This window comes from Anser brachyrhynchus, assembly GCF_964034855.1.
Source record: "Anser brachyrhynchus genome assembly, chromosome: 3".
Lineage (NCBI taxonomy): Eukaryota > Metazoa > Chordata > Aves > Anseriformes > Anatidae > Anser > Anser brachyrhynchus.
Window position 1 is genome coordinate 97,944,844 of NC_137696.1, and position 14,995 is coordinate 97,959,838.

A 14,995-nucleotide genomic window follows, 5' to 3' on the forward strand; every position below is an offset into this window, starting at 1 on the left:
ATAGCCCATATGTTTGTGTTTTTATATATATTTCCTTAGAGATAACAGGGTATTTCTCAATTTTTCCTCTTGGATTTTTTTCATCCTTTACATATGTTTGAAATATAGTTTACAAGGAAATGCACTGCAAGACTTTCTCAGGTTGTCTGATACCTTATAAAAAAGCTAAACATTTTATAACTTAAAACCTCCAACCTTTGCATATGAAATGCATAGTGTGGATGTAGGAACTTCAATTTCTATTACAGTTGTCATTGTTTTTTTCTTGTATAGAATTCATGCAAGAAAGAGAAAAACCTACCAACAGAGGTAAATAGATTGCTAATACTAGAATATTATTGATACACATCCTTTCTAATTTATTTTGGCTGCTTTGTGGTAGTGACAGTCATTGGCAATTGTGTTTCTTCCATGCTTAGCGAATGCATGGTCATAATGCTGTCTCATACTGTTAAAAACGGTAAGAAAAAGTGTTTTGTGTCCTTACACAGTAGGATATGCAGTGTGTAGGTGCTCTTGCTTGCATTTGGTAGGAGGTTGTGATCAGACTATCTGGGAAAAGAAGTAGATTGTTCAGTTAGAACAGATGGATGGGAGTGAGGACTACATCCTAGAATTACTTTTGTCTGGCTTTGCTAATCTTTTTTCTCTACTTTCATAGAAGATAGAAACAAGAGGGAAATCAAGAAAAACAACTAATGTTATATACAGAGACACCACAGCTGATGTTCATGTGGAGACACAGAGCAATATTCTGACAGTCCAAGCAGATAAGCAATTATTCACTAGGACTTGCCAGATTGCACAGAAGACATGAGACCTGACAGCTATTAATTACGTGTGATTTGGAGTTGGGAAGAACAGTAGGATTCAGCTTGCCTAACTTGAGGTGTCTTTGTGAAAGCTAGTTGTCTGTATACTTACAGTCAACAAAAATGTGAATATTGAGTGAAATCTACAGAGCTGTTCAGCTGATTTTGAAAGGGAGATCTACATTTCATTAGCGAGTCCAGACTCCACTGGCTAATGACTGGTTCTTAACCAACTAACCATAGGTAAGCCAGAGAGTAGGATTGCCTCCTGAGATCTCTTTGTAAGTGCATAGCATGTACTTTATGACAACTGTTGGTGAACACAGGGAGAGCCTCCACAAGCTGGATGTTACAGTGTGTGCACGTGTTGGACTTCTTTACACTATTGAGTATTTTCTACCTATTGCTAATTAGTGTAAAAAGGGGTTGAGTAAGGTAAGTAGTTTCTTCAAAGAAGCTAACATAATGTAATAGATTTCTTCTCTTAATGTCAGAGAGGCTGAACTAGAGATTGTCTTAAATGGAGATGTAATAGAGGAATACAGAATAGAAATTAGAACAGTAACGAGTAATGGAGAAGTAGAATAATGGATGAGACCTACAAGAATATTGCAGAGTTGCTTTTCTTCCAAGGTAATAAAAGCCCCCTGCTTCTATAGACTGCAGAAGCCTTAGGACCTTCTCTGACAGGCAGATACCTGATCTCTTACATAAGAAAAGTGTGTTAGTTTATATCACAGTATGCTCTTGCATCAAGGATGTTCTAGAGTATGTTAAAAAATAGGACTGTTCAATTAGTAGATACATAGGCAGCTAGAAGCCTTGGATGTAAATCATCAGTATGTCTAGAGACATTACTTCGGGGAAGGATCTGAGACCTGTGGCCTGTGTTGAAAACTAGTGATGGAGAAAAGTGTAGGAGGGGTGTTACCGAATCTTTAAATTCAGGCTGAACAGGAAGTCTAAGGCATGCTTCTAGCTATTGTTGAAAGGCTGCCAGTTCCACATGAGACCAAAGAGACAGATGGAGATTTGGCTCCAGTACAGGAGTAATATGATGGTGTAGACAGAAGAAACTGAAAGACAATTGAAAATGGAAAACCTTTTGAAATTGGAGGAACCTGGACAAGAGTGGATTGCACCTTTATCATTATGGAATCAGGTTAGTGAATTAAAATAAAAACTGATATAGGGGAGTCTTGAAACTAGATGCTTAGGAAATGCTGACAGGTATAAAAGAGCACTGTTGAAGAGTGACAATTTTTTAAAATATGAATGAGACTAATGCTCAGTATGCTTCTGAAAAGACAAGCATCTGACTCAAGACATGTTAATGACAGAGCTGCTGTCTATTAGTGACTACAGCAGAGTTGGGTATATGAATGTAGTATGAGAGAGCATGCAAAATTAATATGGCAGAGGGACATTCAGCTTCAGGAAAGGAGACTCAATAGAAACGAGGCATGTAATTGTCAGGTGATTTAAGAGGAAAAAAACAAATCCACAAGAAAACTACAAGCAGCCTAGGGGCTATTAACAAATAATGTGTTAAAAGCCCAGCTAAAATGTGTTTCCCAATTCAAGAACACAAAGTGGTCTAAAACCCCTGAATGAATTAATGGGAAACTTAAGAAGGCTGCCACAGGGGTTTTAACTCGTATTTTAACAAACAGAAAGCTTGTCCAAATTAGGAAAACAGAGAAGTTCATAAGACATTAATTTAAATGTTAGTTGAAAATTCAAAAACCTGAAAAATAAATTGAAATGTGCCTTTTTAAAGAATATTCTTGTAAAAAGCTCTTTACATTTATCAAAGCCAGGAAGCCAAGTTGGGAACTGGTGAGATTGCTTGGGGGCAAAAGTTAAAGGTAGGCATTCAAACAGCATAAGGTCATAGCACGAAGAATCTCATTGAATTCTTTGCAACAGTCCTTACTACTGAAGATGCTAGGGAGCATACCTGACGCTTGTATCATCTAACTGAATTTGAAGAAAGTACTCAGGAACTACTGAGCAGAGTACATAAGCAAGGCATACATGAGTCATCCTGACCAGATGGCATTAACCCAAAACTTCCAAAGGAAGTCAGAAGTGAAATTGTTGATATGCTTGCCAAGGTGTGTAATGTATTATAACAAACAGAAATCCAGAAGATTTTGACTGTAATCCCATCTACTAAACTATTTGCTTTTTGTGCTACTGTAAAAACTAATTACTGTGGGCAGTTTTATAAGATTTTACAAGAAAAATAGATTCCACAGAAGAAAACAAAAAGGTTTTACAGTAAGTTTGTAACTTGATATGACTCTGATGGCATACTGAGCCAAGGCTGTGAATATTTGTTTGAGCTTTGAAATTATACTTAGTAACTTTTGATGATGATTTTGCTATTGTTTGAATTACATCTTTTCAATTATAATTAGTTAAATCATCGGTCCATTAATTGATAGATTATTAATATATTCTGCTAATGAGCAAAGATAAAAAAGTAGAAGTAGAGAGCAGTACAAGTAAATACAAATTAAGAAGACTAAAATAAGTTAATGGAATAGAAAAAAATAGCTGGAAAGTTGGAACTGTGAATTGTGATCTTTGTATAAACAAAACAAAGATGATTTATGTTTGCCAACACCAAATTCAATTAATATTGCAAAAGACTACTTCTAGACTCAGAAGTCCTGGCAGTCTATAAAACTATCCCCAACTTTCCTATGGGATGTATAATTCAATTAGTTTACGTAAAGCTCACTAATAAATCATCCTATATATTTCCCTATAAGTTCTCCAGCTGGGTATAAGTTGTTTTCTCACAATTCCCTGTGGGTATCTGAATTTACATTCTGTCAAAGCAACTGCAATAACGGCAGGAAATCTAAGTGCCCTTGGATATCCTTAAAAAATCAAACCTTCTCAAGTTTAAGTACTGTGAAAATAAATTCCCTTTTAAAATACTGGGTTTAGCTATACTATTTGGGTGGCAGCAGCAAAATAAAACTTCTTTCGGATATACGCAAAAAGTAGGTTTATATGCTCAAGGGTAAAAACACATATTTGCACTGGAAATCGCACAAACTATACTCTTGTCTAATTTTACCCAAACAGTAATTTGTGGCTAGTTTTCTTGGTTTGAATTTGATGACTTCCACATTAACTGTATCAGAGGGAATAGCTATGATGTGAACACACAAACATTTCTACATGTTCTTGTTTGCAATATTACGCATTAATTGATAATCAAAAAGTTAGCATTTATCAATAAATATTTGATAGAATGGGGCTCATATACATTGGTTAGTATAAATTATTTATTCTGTCCAGAATTGTCTTAATGTGGCTTTTTTCACTGTGATAGCACTTAAAAACTTAGAAGGAATGATTGTATGAAATACAGCTCAAAAGCATTCTTTAAAATTTTAATATATATTTTTAAATTTTAAGTTCTAAAAGGAATCGCGAGTAGGAAGCACATACTTACATCTGTAAGATTTCTTATATAAAATATATTTGCATTTCTCCAAGATTAATCAGGAGGAGCAAGCATAGTTTCAAGAGTATTAGCAGTAATCAAACCATCTCTATATAAACAAAAATCGACCAAAATTTGAGCCTCTTGCATATCAGACATTAAAAAGTCTATTACTCCTTTCCTAATCTCCAGACTCAGTTTCTTGCACTTGCCGTAGACATGAATGAATAAATAACGTGCTTTAAAGCTGTGTTGGCACTGCATTGTTGTTTCTCTCCGCAGGAATGTGAATCTGTTCCCTGCATTAATGGAGGTTCTTGTCAAGATTTGGTTAATGCATTTGTTTGTATTTGCCTGAGTGGATACACGGGCAAGTTCTGTGAAGTTGATATTGATGTCTGCAGTGAACCTACGCTGAGCTCAGTTCTGTGTTACAACGGAGGTGTATGTGCTGATGGTCCTGGAAGAACTTTTCACTGCAGGTTAGTAAGAATGCTGCCATTTAACTGCTGTAGTTAATAACCATCGATTTGCTAAGATTTCAGGGCAGTGTTGCTCTGTGCACTATAAGAACACAATTGGATTTGACACCACTTAAGGGACTTAGCAGACTGAAAATGTTATAAAATAATCAGAGTTAATTATTGCAGTTTGATGATGTGGCCACATATCATTTCAGACTTTTTGTAACTCAGAAAAACATCACTTTTTAATATTGAAGCTCTTAAGAATTTAGAAAATTAATGCAACTGCTTAGTATGGTGCTCAAAAATATTATTTTAAGCCATTCATTGTTTAACATCAGGCCCTTTATTTTTATCTTCTAGTTATCTTCTGCATTATTATCTTCTAATACTTTTCAGAATTATATGTGGAAACTTAAAGCATAAACAGAGCCTAAAAATTGAAAATCAGTGTTTAAAGATACATATATGCTCCTGTGTTTTGTACTCAGAGCTATTAATTTGCAAATTTACATAACAGTTTGTGTATTATCTGTGCAGTCATGTGTCCAAAGAAATGTGCTGTGATCCAGCATCATCATTCCCTGGCTAAATACATACACTCTCATAGCTTAAGCACTTTACTATAGCAGAACTCCCTTAAAATTAAACTACTTCATAGACTGTATACATTATTCTTTACTACATATAATAAATGCATCAGCTCAGAATTGTTATCTAGGTTCCTGATCCATTGCTATACTTCTAGAAATATCAAATACTAAGAAAACACTTTATAAACTTATATGACAATGAAGCAGAAATATCTTCCATATACAATCATGTGCTCGATATCTGGATTTTGTTTTATGTCCAGAAGTGAAGCTTAAGGATGATAGTTTTATTTAAAAAATAACTGTAGATGATGAGGCAAGAATAATGATTATTAGCTGGATGTAACAATTTGATAGCTTTATAATGTACAGTCAGAGATGAAACTATAAGAAATGCTTAAATATGTGACGTACCTTCATCAGAGTCACCATGGTACTAAAATGAAGCTAAGGTTGAAATGTCATTTCCAACTAACCCTGTAATTTTCAAGTCTCTTAGAAAATACGTGAAGCTAGTGGAAATATGTTAAAATATCTCAAAGGATATGAAGCAGTCTTTCTGCATGAAATAGGGGACTGAATATCTTGCCATGTGAAAACCAACATTACTGGAGAGTAACGTTTCTCATTTTTATTTTGTCATAACACTGTCTGAAATATGTTCTTTCATTTAGTTTCTCTCTTTTATAAGGTACTTGGACATGTTATATTAGTGTTTAATAAATGTCAAATTGTTCTATTTCCTTACTGCACACTGCAGTAGTTCTTGACCACTATTTTTTGACCAGCCTAACTCAGCATTTCCAGTCTTTACTGCGTTGTGAGCAGCAGTGAGCCTCTCCTCATTATTCTTGTTTTCTAGTCCCTTCACCAGCTTTGTTGCTGTTTTCTGCACACGCTAAACCTTGAGTGTGGAGTTAGCTAACTCCAGATCCTTCTTGTAGTGAGGGACCCAAAACTGGACATGGTATTGGAGGTTCAGTCTATCCAGTGCCGTGTACAAGGGGACAATCCCTTCCCCAGTCCTGCTGGCCACATCATTTCTGATACAGGCCAGGATGCCACTGGCCTTCTTGCCTACCTGGGCACACTGATGGCTCATGCTCAGCCAGCTGCCAACCAGCACCCCCAGGCCCTTGCCTGATGGGCTTCCCAGCCACTCTTCCCCAAGCCTGTAACGCTGCATGGGGTTGTTACGACCCAAGTGCAGGACCCGGCACTTAGCCTTGCCGGGTGTCCTGCGACTGGACTCAGCCCATCGATCCAGCCTCTCCAGATCCCTCTGCAAAGCCTTCCTACACTCAAGCAGATCTAGAGCCCTGCCTAACTTGGTACTATTTGCAAACTTACTGAGGGTGCAACTCAATCCCCTCATCCAGATCACAGACAAAACTGTTAAACTAAAGTGGTCCCAGTACCAAGCCCTGGGGAACACCACTGGTGACCGGCTACCAACAGGACTGAACTCCATTCACTGTGACTCCTTGAACCCGGCCATCCAGTCTGTTCTTCCCTCACGGAACTGTACACCTGTCCAAGCCATCAGCAGCCAGCTTCTCCAGGAGAATGCTGTGGGAAACAGCTTTACTAAACCTCAAGCACTTTACTAAAATCCAAGTAAAAAAACACTCACAGCCTTTCCCTCATTTACTAAGTGGGTCATATTGTCATTGAAGGAGATCAGGTTAGTTAAGCAGGACCTGCCTTTTATAAACTCACTGTGTCTGCATTTAATCACTTGACTGTCCCTTATGAGCTGTGGGATGGCACTCAAGCTGATCTGCTCCATAACCTTCCCTGATACCGAGGTCAGACTGTAATTCCCTGGATCCTCCTTCCTGCCCTTCTTGTAGATTGGAGTCACAATCACTGACCTCCAGTCAAGTGGGACCTCCTCAGTTAGCCAGGACTGCAGGTAAATTATTGAAAGTGGCTTGGTGAGCACTTCCTCCAGAAGTAATGCTTAGTTTTACACACAAGCATTGTTCAGCTCAGTTCTTGAACAACGGAGTCAAACCATGGAGCTGGGCAGGCAGCTAGCCTGTATTGGTGCATAGGGTTATTCTGACCAGGTACAGGACTTTATATTTCCCATTGTATTCAAGCTGTGGGTAAACCTTATTTATACAGTGGCATAATGATGCTTTTTCTCCTTCTCTATTCCTCTGTTTTTAATTCCTAACATCTTACTGCTTTTACTTATACCATGCGCTGAGCTGATACTGCAGTGGAACTATCTACCATAGTTTCAGGGTCACAGACCTGAGTGGTAATGATCATCTCATAGTTCAATACTTTCCACGTAAGCTTTCCACCTAAGTGTTGTTTTCTTCTACTCTCTAACACTTTGGATGACTATATTCATATTAAAATCGATAGAATACTGATCAATATATTTACAGTAGCCTACAGATGAATTCAACTGAATAGCCAATTTAGATTGAGATGAGTTGCTTCCTGGGCTCTCTTGACTATTGCTCATTAGGTCTCCATTGCCTATAATCAAAGTTTAGACACCTAACTGTGACTGGATACATATTTGTAGACATTACATTTAAGGTCCATTAACTTTAATTGTATCCTGCCTTAATTATCAAATTCTAAATTAAAACTGTAAGATGAATACTATTAATTTTGAGGGAAAACGCTAAATTTGTTCTCTGTTAACACAATTTGTCAAAACTTCAAAGTTGTAATAGAATTTTAGATAGAATACACTGAAAAATATACTGAGAATTATGTTGAACAAATATATTAGTATGTGCAGCTTTAATCTCTATTTCTCTTTTGTAGAATATCTGTGATTAGCATGGTGTAAAAGCTTTACCTTTGAGTGGATATCCCTTTCTTAACATCACGAGAGTGGATACACAGATGATAAAACCAATAGTGTATGGTCATTCATGTTTTCAGATGGAGAAACAAATTTATTCCTTACAGTCTGTGGCTCAGTTTCCACCTGGTTTCCTTTGAGTCCTTGTATTAGAAGCTATGAAGTTTCATTAGTGTTCAACAGAATTAACAAGGCAAATGGCCCATGGACTGCCAGGACTTAATGGTTTCTGTAATTTAACCAAATATTTGCATTGATTGCTGACATCATTTTCCAGAATATGAGAGGAGAACAAGTTTTGTTATCATACAAGAAAAGTTTTACAAGTATGGCTTTTTAAAGTGTCATTTTATCAGGGTAACACTCAACTGTTTCAACCATCTGTTTATCCTTTTTCTTTCTGCATGCCTCTTTCAGTAGTGTATTGGGCTTATGCGGCAAGGTTTTGGTAGCAGGGGGCTGCAGGGGAGGCCTCTGTGAGCAGAGCCCAGCACCTGCCCCATGTCAAATCAGAGCCAGCTCCAAAAGGGACCCGCTGCTGGCCAGAGCCGAGCCAGGGAGTGATGCTGGGTGGGCCTCTGGAAGAGAAGATTGAAGAAGGGGGAAAATTTCCATGCTGTTGCTGATGGCCCAGTGTTCCCATATACCTAGATATCTTTGCCAGGCCTCTCATCCCTCAAGAGTCAGCAGCGTCAACAGCAGCTCTCAGTCCAGTGTCATCAGCAAGTTTACTAAGAATGCATTCAACTCCAGTATCCAGATGGTTGATAAAAATATTGAACAGCACTGGCCCCAGGATTGAGCCTTGGGGAACACCGGTAGTGACTGGCCGTAAGCTAGATGTGGCCCCACTTACTACAACCTCTTGAGCCCTACTGTTCAGGCAGTTCTTCACCCAGTGTACTGGGTACCTGTTCATCTCACAGCTGTACGATTTGTCCGAAGGATACTGTGAGAGACAAATGCCTTGCTAAAATCCAGAAAAACTACATCCACCACCTTTCCTCCATCCTCTAACCAGGTGATCTTATCCTAAAAGGATATCAAATTAGTGAAGCAGGGCTTTCCATTTGTGAGCCTGCGTTGGCTGGGTCTGATGATTATGTTGTTCTTTAAGTGCCTTTCAATGATGCCCAGGATAATCATCTCCATAATTTTGGAGTACTAAAGTTAAACTAATAGGTCTTTAATTTCCAGGGTCTCCTCTTGTGCGCTTCTTGTACACTGAGGTAACTGTGGCTAGTTTCCAGTCAGCGGGGACATCCCCAGACTCCCAAGACCTGTGGTAGGTAATTGAGAGAGGTCTGCAATAGCGCTCGCTGACTTTCTCAGTACTGTGGCATGAATTCCACCGAGCCTGATGAACGTATAAACATGCAGCTGATAAAACTGATACCTTACAGTTTTGATGGCAACATGAGGAAATTTGCTGCTCCACGGGTCATGGTCCTACAGTTCACAGAACCAGGCAGCCAGAGGCCTACAAGTAATACTAAACATTGAGGGAAAAAAAATAAAACACATTAAGGCAGGCTTATACTGTGATGTGAGCATTCCTCCTTTTCTACCATTCCTTCCACCTGGTTTAAGAAATCTGAGTACAACTCATGTGCAAACTGGAGAATAGTACTTACATGGAGAATGGAAAAGGAGAGTAATTGAAAAATAAGGGAAAAACAGCTCTTACTCAAGTGGAATGCCACAAACTTCCGAACAAATGGGTAGTCTTAGTATTGCCAATCGTCACACAGTTCTGTGGAGTGGACAGGAGGAAAGACAAAAACCCAGTGTCTTTTAGAGTCTCCTTATTTTGAGGATCTCCTTTCAGATGTTTGTACTGCTGTGGTTGGTAAAACTGGAAATAGCAAGTAATAAAAAGTGTCCAGTAATGGCTAAGTGTCAGGCTGCCTTAACTATGGGCAGCGCTGCCAGCTTCAGCTATGATGTATGTGATGCTTTACCCAGTGGTATTGTGAATGGTCCAACTCTCCTTGACTTATGGGGGAATCAATTACATGAGCAACCATACAGGCTGCTTCCTGAAATTAATATGAAAAATACCCTTTGGGATAGTCCTTGAATTGTGTTTTATCTGAAATATCAACTTAAAATAGTTGTTTAAAACAACTCATTGGAAATGAGAGAGGTGCTGGGAGTTGTAATTCAGTTCTATCCTGGGCAGACTGCCACTAAATCAGGGCTTCAGGAAACAGATCACCATCTGAAATGCCCACCTACCTTGCTTTGTATTGCGTATTTAATTAAAGCAACTGGCTGCCACAACAATGAACACCATATAAATTAGCAAATTAATAATAAAGCTATTATGGAGCCCAGAGGGGCTTTCAGTAGACAATCCAACACAACCTACATATGGTTGATATATTGAGTAATAGGAATTTTGAGGACTTTCTACAGAAAATAACCAGATTTTATTTTTCATTATTTTTAATCCATAGTTGGTTCTTCCCAACTTCTGCATATTTTGGTCCCAAGACCATTTCATATATTTGGTTTGGGATTTAAAAAGTGGAAAAAAAATCTCCCTCTCCAACCATGCATGCATAGAGCCTTTCTCAAATGTGCTTTTCAGGTCCTTCCTGCTGACTAGGTTCAGAAGTCATACTATTTTCAGAAAGGTTATCTGTGCAGTGCTTTCAGCCTGATCACATGAAAATAATGCCAACAACATTATGACAGTTCTTGTCTTGGATTAAATTGTTGAATATTGTTGCTTCATATTACTTTTCCAGCAAGTTTTAGCACATTTGTTTTTTTGTAATGTTTTTACTAGGCAAAACAGGTAATTTTTTATGTCATGTCTTTCATCATCAGCTCCAAATTGTTGTTTTTTTTTCAGAATATTTAGTGCCATAATGTAACTTTTTTGGTCTTAGAAATGTGGAGGGTTAGACGTAAGTGTGATCGTATCCTTTGGTTCATAAAGGGAGATCAGTGCTTTTTAAATCTACTTTCTTGATTACATTTGATATATAATTTGGTTTAAAACAGAAACTGTTTTGGAGTCATCTGTCAGAGATTAGTTTATACTTATAAGGCAGTTTCTGTGAATTTGAGTTTTGTATTCCAAGGGTATTCTATGAGTAAATATGTGATCAACAGAATACCTGATCAACACGATGTCAAGGTTTTTCTTAGAGCTCATGAGATTTTAGTTCGGAAGAATTCTAAAATAGGAATAGATTGTTCTACATTTCCTCTAAATGAAGTGCAATTATTTTTAAATGTTTATTTTGAAATCAACCACTCTTTTTTTTTTTTTTTTTTTTTTTTTTTTTTAATAGCATGGAGCTGGGACAGGGGTAGTTCAGGCTGGATGTTAGGAAATGGTTCTGCACCCAGGGGGTGGTCGGGCACTGGGACAGGCTCCCCAGGGAAGTGGTCATGGCACCGAGCCTGTCAGGGTTCAAGAAGCGTTTGGACAATGCTCTTGGACACATGGTCTCATTTTTGGGTGGTCCCTTGGGGACCCGGGAGTTGGACTGGATGATCCTTGTGGGTCCCTTCCAACTCAGGATATTCTATGATCCTATGATTTAATTGTGACCATGAAGTGATTGTAATGAATTCAACGATGAGTAGTGAAAGGCTAGATACTGCTCTTTATAGTCCACACGTATGTGAGAAAGGTGCAAGGATCTTTAACATATATTTAATCAAGCATTTGCTACCATTTGTAAAAGATTATTATACAATATTACTTAAATACAAAGTTAAAGGAGCAAATAACATTGTCAAAAGCAGTCATAGTACAGAAAAGTCTTTCATTTTCTCCTTTTTACCACTCCTCCCTTTTATTTCTATCAGTCAAATCAAATTGTATGAATGTTACATTACATTTTTGTATACATTTTCTTTATTTAAAGTTGAACATGCAGAACATGGAATTAAAAACCAAAGCTGTCCTACAATCTTCTTACTCTGTTGCTTAGGAAAAGCTGGTAAAAATAAACAGAAATCAATACACTAATATTCTTGCATTCAGCTGATAAGGAAGCAGAGCTCAGATTTGAGAATAACTTGCTTCCAGTTCCCTTGTGTTTTAATTTGCTCGATCTGTGTGATCAAGATGTCCCACCGGAGAACCAGGCCTCATAAGTAACTGGGGCCTCTGCAGGGATCCAGAAGAGAGACAAAAACAATTGAAGAGTGGGGATACTGTGCGAGCAGAAAACGAGTCTGAACAACTTGTCATGCTCTAGCTTTGTCATGCACAGGGCATATAAGATAAGAAATGGTAAAACAGAATGCCTTGTCTTAGAGCATATATGAGTTAAACAATAGATTGTAGCACATAATTGTGGGAGTTTGGGGGTGCACAGTCTTGGCAGGGCAACGTGTATCAAGGCGTCTGTATCCTAAAAACCTCTGTTATTTAATCTTTCATTGTATGCAAAAGGAGTTGGTCCCTGTGGTTTTGAAAAATCAAAGTTGTTTGATAAGTGAAAGCCATCTATTTAAATGGAAAGATGTTGCAGATTGCAAGTCAAAATAAAGCTCAGTCTTGAAGAAATACATCTTCACATGGTTGCAGCCACACTTTACATTAATGGGGCTTTGCATTTCTCTGTATGAAATTGTCCTTGGCAAATTGTGATAGTCCAGTATGAAGCTGACAAACGCATATATTGCTGTACTGCTGGAGTCCACCTTGAAAAAGTAAGATTGAAATTTTGAAATTGGGCCTGTCAGTGATAGAAAGCACTGTGAACACTTCCAACTTTGGCTGCTAGGAATATGTATTAAATTATTGTTTCCCTTACGGCTTCCTAGTGAACTAGATGGCAAGACACAATGCCACCTACTGTTCCTTTTTTAAACAGAAATTTTCTTTATCAATAGTATACATTCAGTCCATCATCCCAAAGGAGAAAAAGCTATTCTTTGGAACTCTGTGTGTCAACTGTACCTCCAGGCAGTAGTAAAAAGCTTCTCCCGTACTTCAAAATCCTGAACTTGTGAAGCATTTGCACAGCTGCGTGCCCTCATCAACCCAAAGAGTGACTTAATGATAAAGTATTCATTTTGAGAGCCACTCGGATCTTATGTGCTGTGTAACAGAAAAGGCATGCTCCTGTTGCCAGATTGTTAACTGAAAGGCTTCTTTTCATTCAGCAGATGATAGACAGTTTACATGGTCTGACCAAAGCCGCAGTGTACACATTACACAGAGCTATGTAAGTTTCTCGGAGCACTGAGATAAAGGTAGGAAGAAATTCATTTTGTGATACAGAAGGAGTGACTCCGACTGAGTGGAACATCAGAACCTCTTTAAATAGATAGGGGGGTTCCTGAGCATGTTGTGGTTTGCTTAGTAGAGTATAGTGAGTCTCTAAATACTTGCCCAGTCTTCCCTTGAACCTATATAAACTCCTCTTCTGAGCAGGGGTCTTCAGCTAGGCAGTGTCCAGAGATCCCTTGCAACAAGAGAGACAATATGATAATACCATTCAGCAGGCAGTCCCACAGGTCTAGCCTGCTGTATGAGGAACCACTTTCCTTTTTTAAGCATTGCTCCTGATAGCTTTATTTCATGCCCCCTCATATGAATGTGAAAAAGGAGAATGATGAGCTGATTCCAAGCCATCTTCTCCGTGCTTTCGTGGGCCATTCCCATATTTCTGCATGCCCCCTGCTGTCCAGGCAAATGATTCCTGGCTTTCCCAGTCCTTCCTCCTGTGGAAGCCATCCCAACTTCCCAGCTTCTGGTCATCCTTGTTGCTCTTTTCCAAGCCTTTTCAATTTCTGTTTTACTTTTATTGAAATAAGGAGACAAAATTACAGTATCCAAGGTATGGGCCAATCTGTGATTCACACAGTGGCGTACTGTTGTTTTCTTTCTGTTCCTGCTGCAATAATGCCTGGCATTTTATTGATGCAGGGAGGAGAGGAAACAGGTGTTTCCGTTTATGCTTAAGGTGGCTGATGGCAGTTTCTACGTAGAGTGGTTAGATAAAGTTGGCATACTAGCAAGTTCATATACTACTTCCATGTTTAATTATTTAACCCATAAATAATCATATATGTGCATGATTACATTGCACTTCTTTTTATAATCAAAATCCTGTCCTTACTGTGAGACCAGTGACAATAGGTGATTTTGTTAATGACAGTTTCTAACCATTTACTCCATTTTATAATGACAAGCGCATGCGTAATACTTACCAATGCAATAATATCAAAAATAAGTGGTATAATAAAAATACATATAATGACCTGTATTTTTTGTACTTTTCTGTATATGTAGTCATATTCCTTATATGCACGCTACAAGTTTATATATAAAGAGAACAAGTACACCATAGTCTGTATTTGTTACATGCTAATACAAAGTTAGCTGAGAATTTTATAAACTGCATATGCTATCTGGTACTCTTAACATATCTCTACACTTTCAACTAGAAGCAAAACTGTAATCATAATTAAAATCTGTAAGTAATTTAAAAATAATTCACCAAGTGAATTATAGTTCTGAATGATTTTAGGAATAGTTTTTAGAAATCTTGTTGAAAAGAAGATTTGGCATGCCTAACTTGCCTACTTTCTATCAGTTTTGATGAATATATGCCTTGCTTATTCAGATTGAAGCAAATTGATATGTTGCTTTTTTATGATATTGCAAGATAGTTAAGGGAATATTTTATAGCTGTTAAGAAGCAACACATCCATTTTAGAAATGTTTCTGTTATGCTAGCAATTTTACCAGAAGGTCAAAATCACAGGATATAGAATGAGTATTTAAAACAAACAGATAATGTGTCTTGGGATCTTTAACGTGTGCAATGTGTCTGATGGAATAGCTGCTA

General features: G+C 37.9%; 1 protein-coding gene across 1 annotated transcript in view; it reads left to right on the forward strand.

Moving 5' to 3' along the window:
- The window catches only part of EYS (eyes shut homolog), a 959,435-nt gene that overhangs the window by 504,491 nt on the left and 439,949 nt on the right, over positions 1-14,995 (forward strand). The window contains exon 30 of the mRNA XM_080584128.1: positions 4,561-4,760. Coding sequence (XP_080440254.1) covers positions 4,561-4,760 — 200 coding nt within the window. The remainder of the gene's footprint in view (positions 1-4,560; positions 4,761-14,995) is intronic.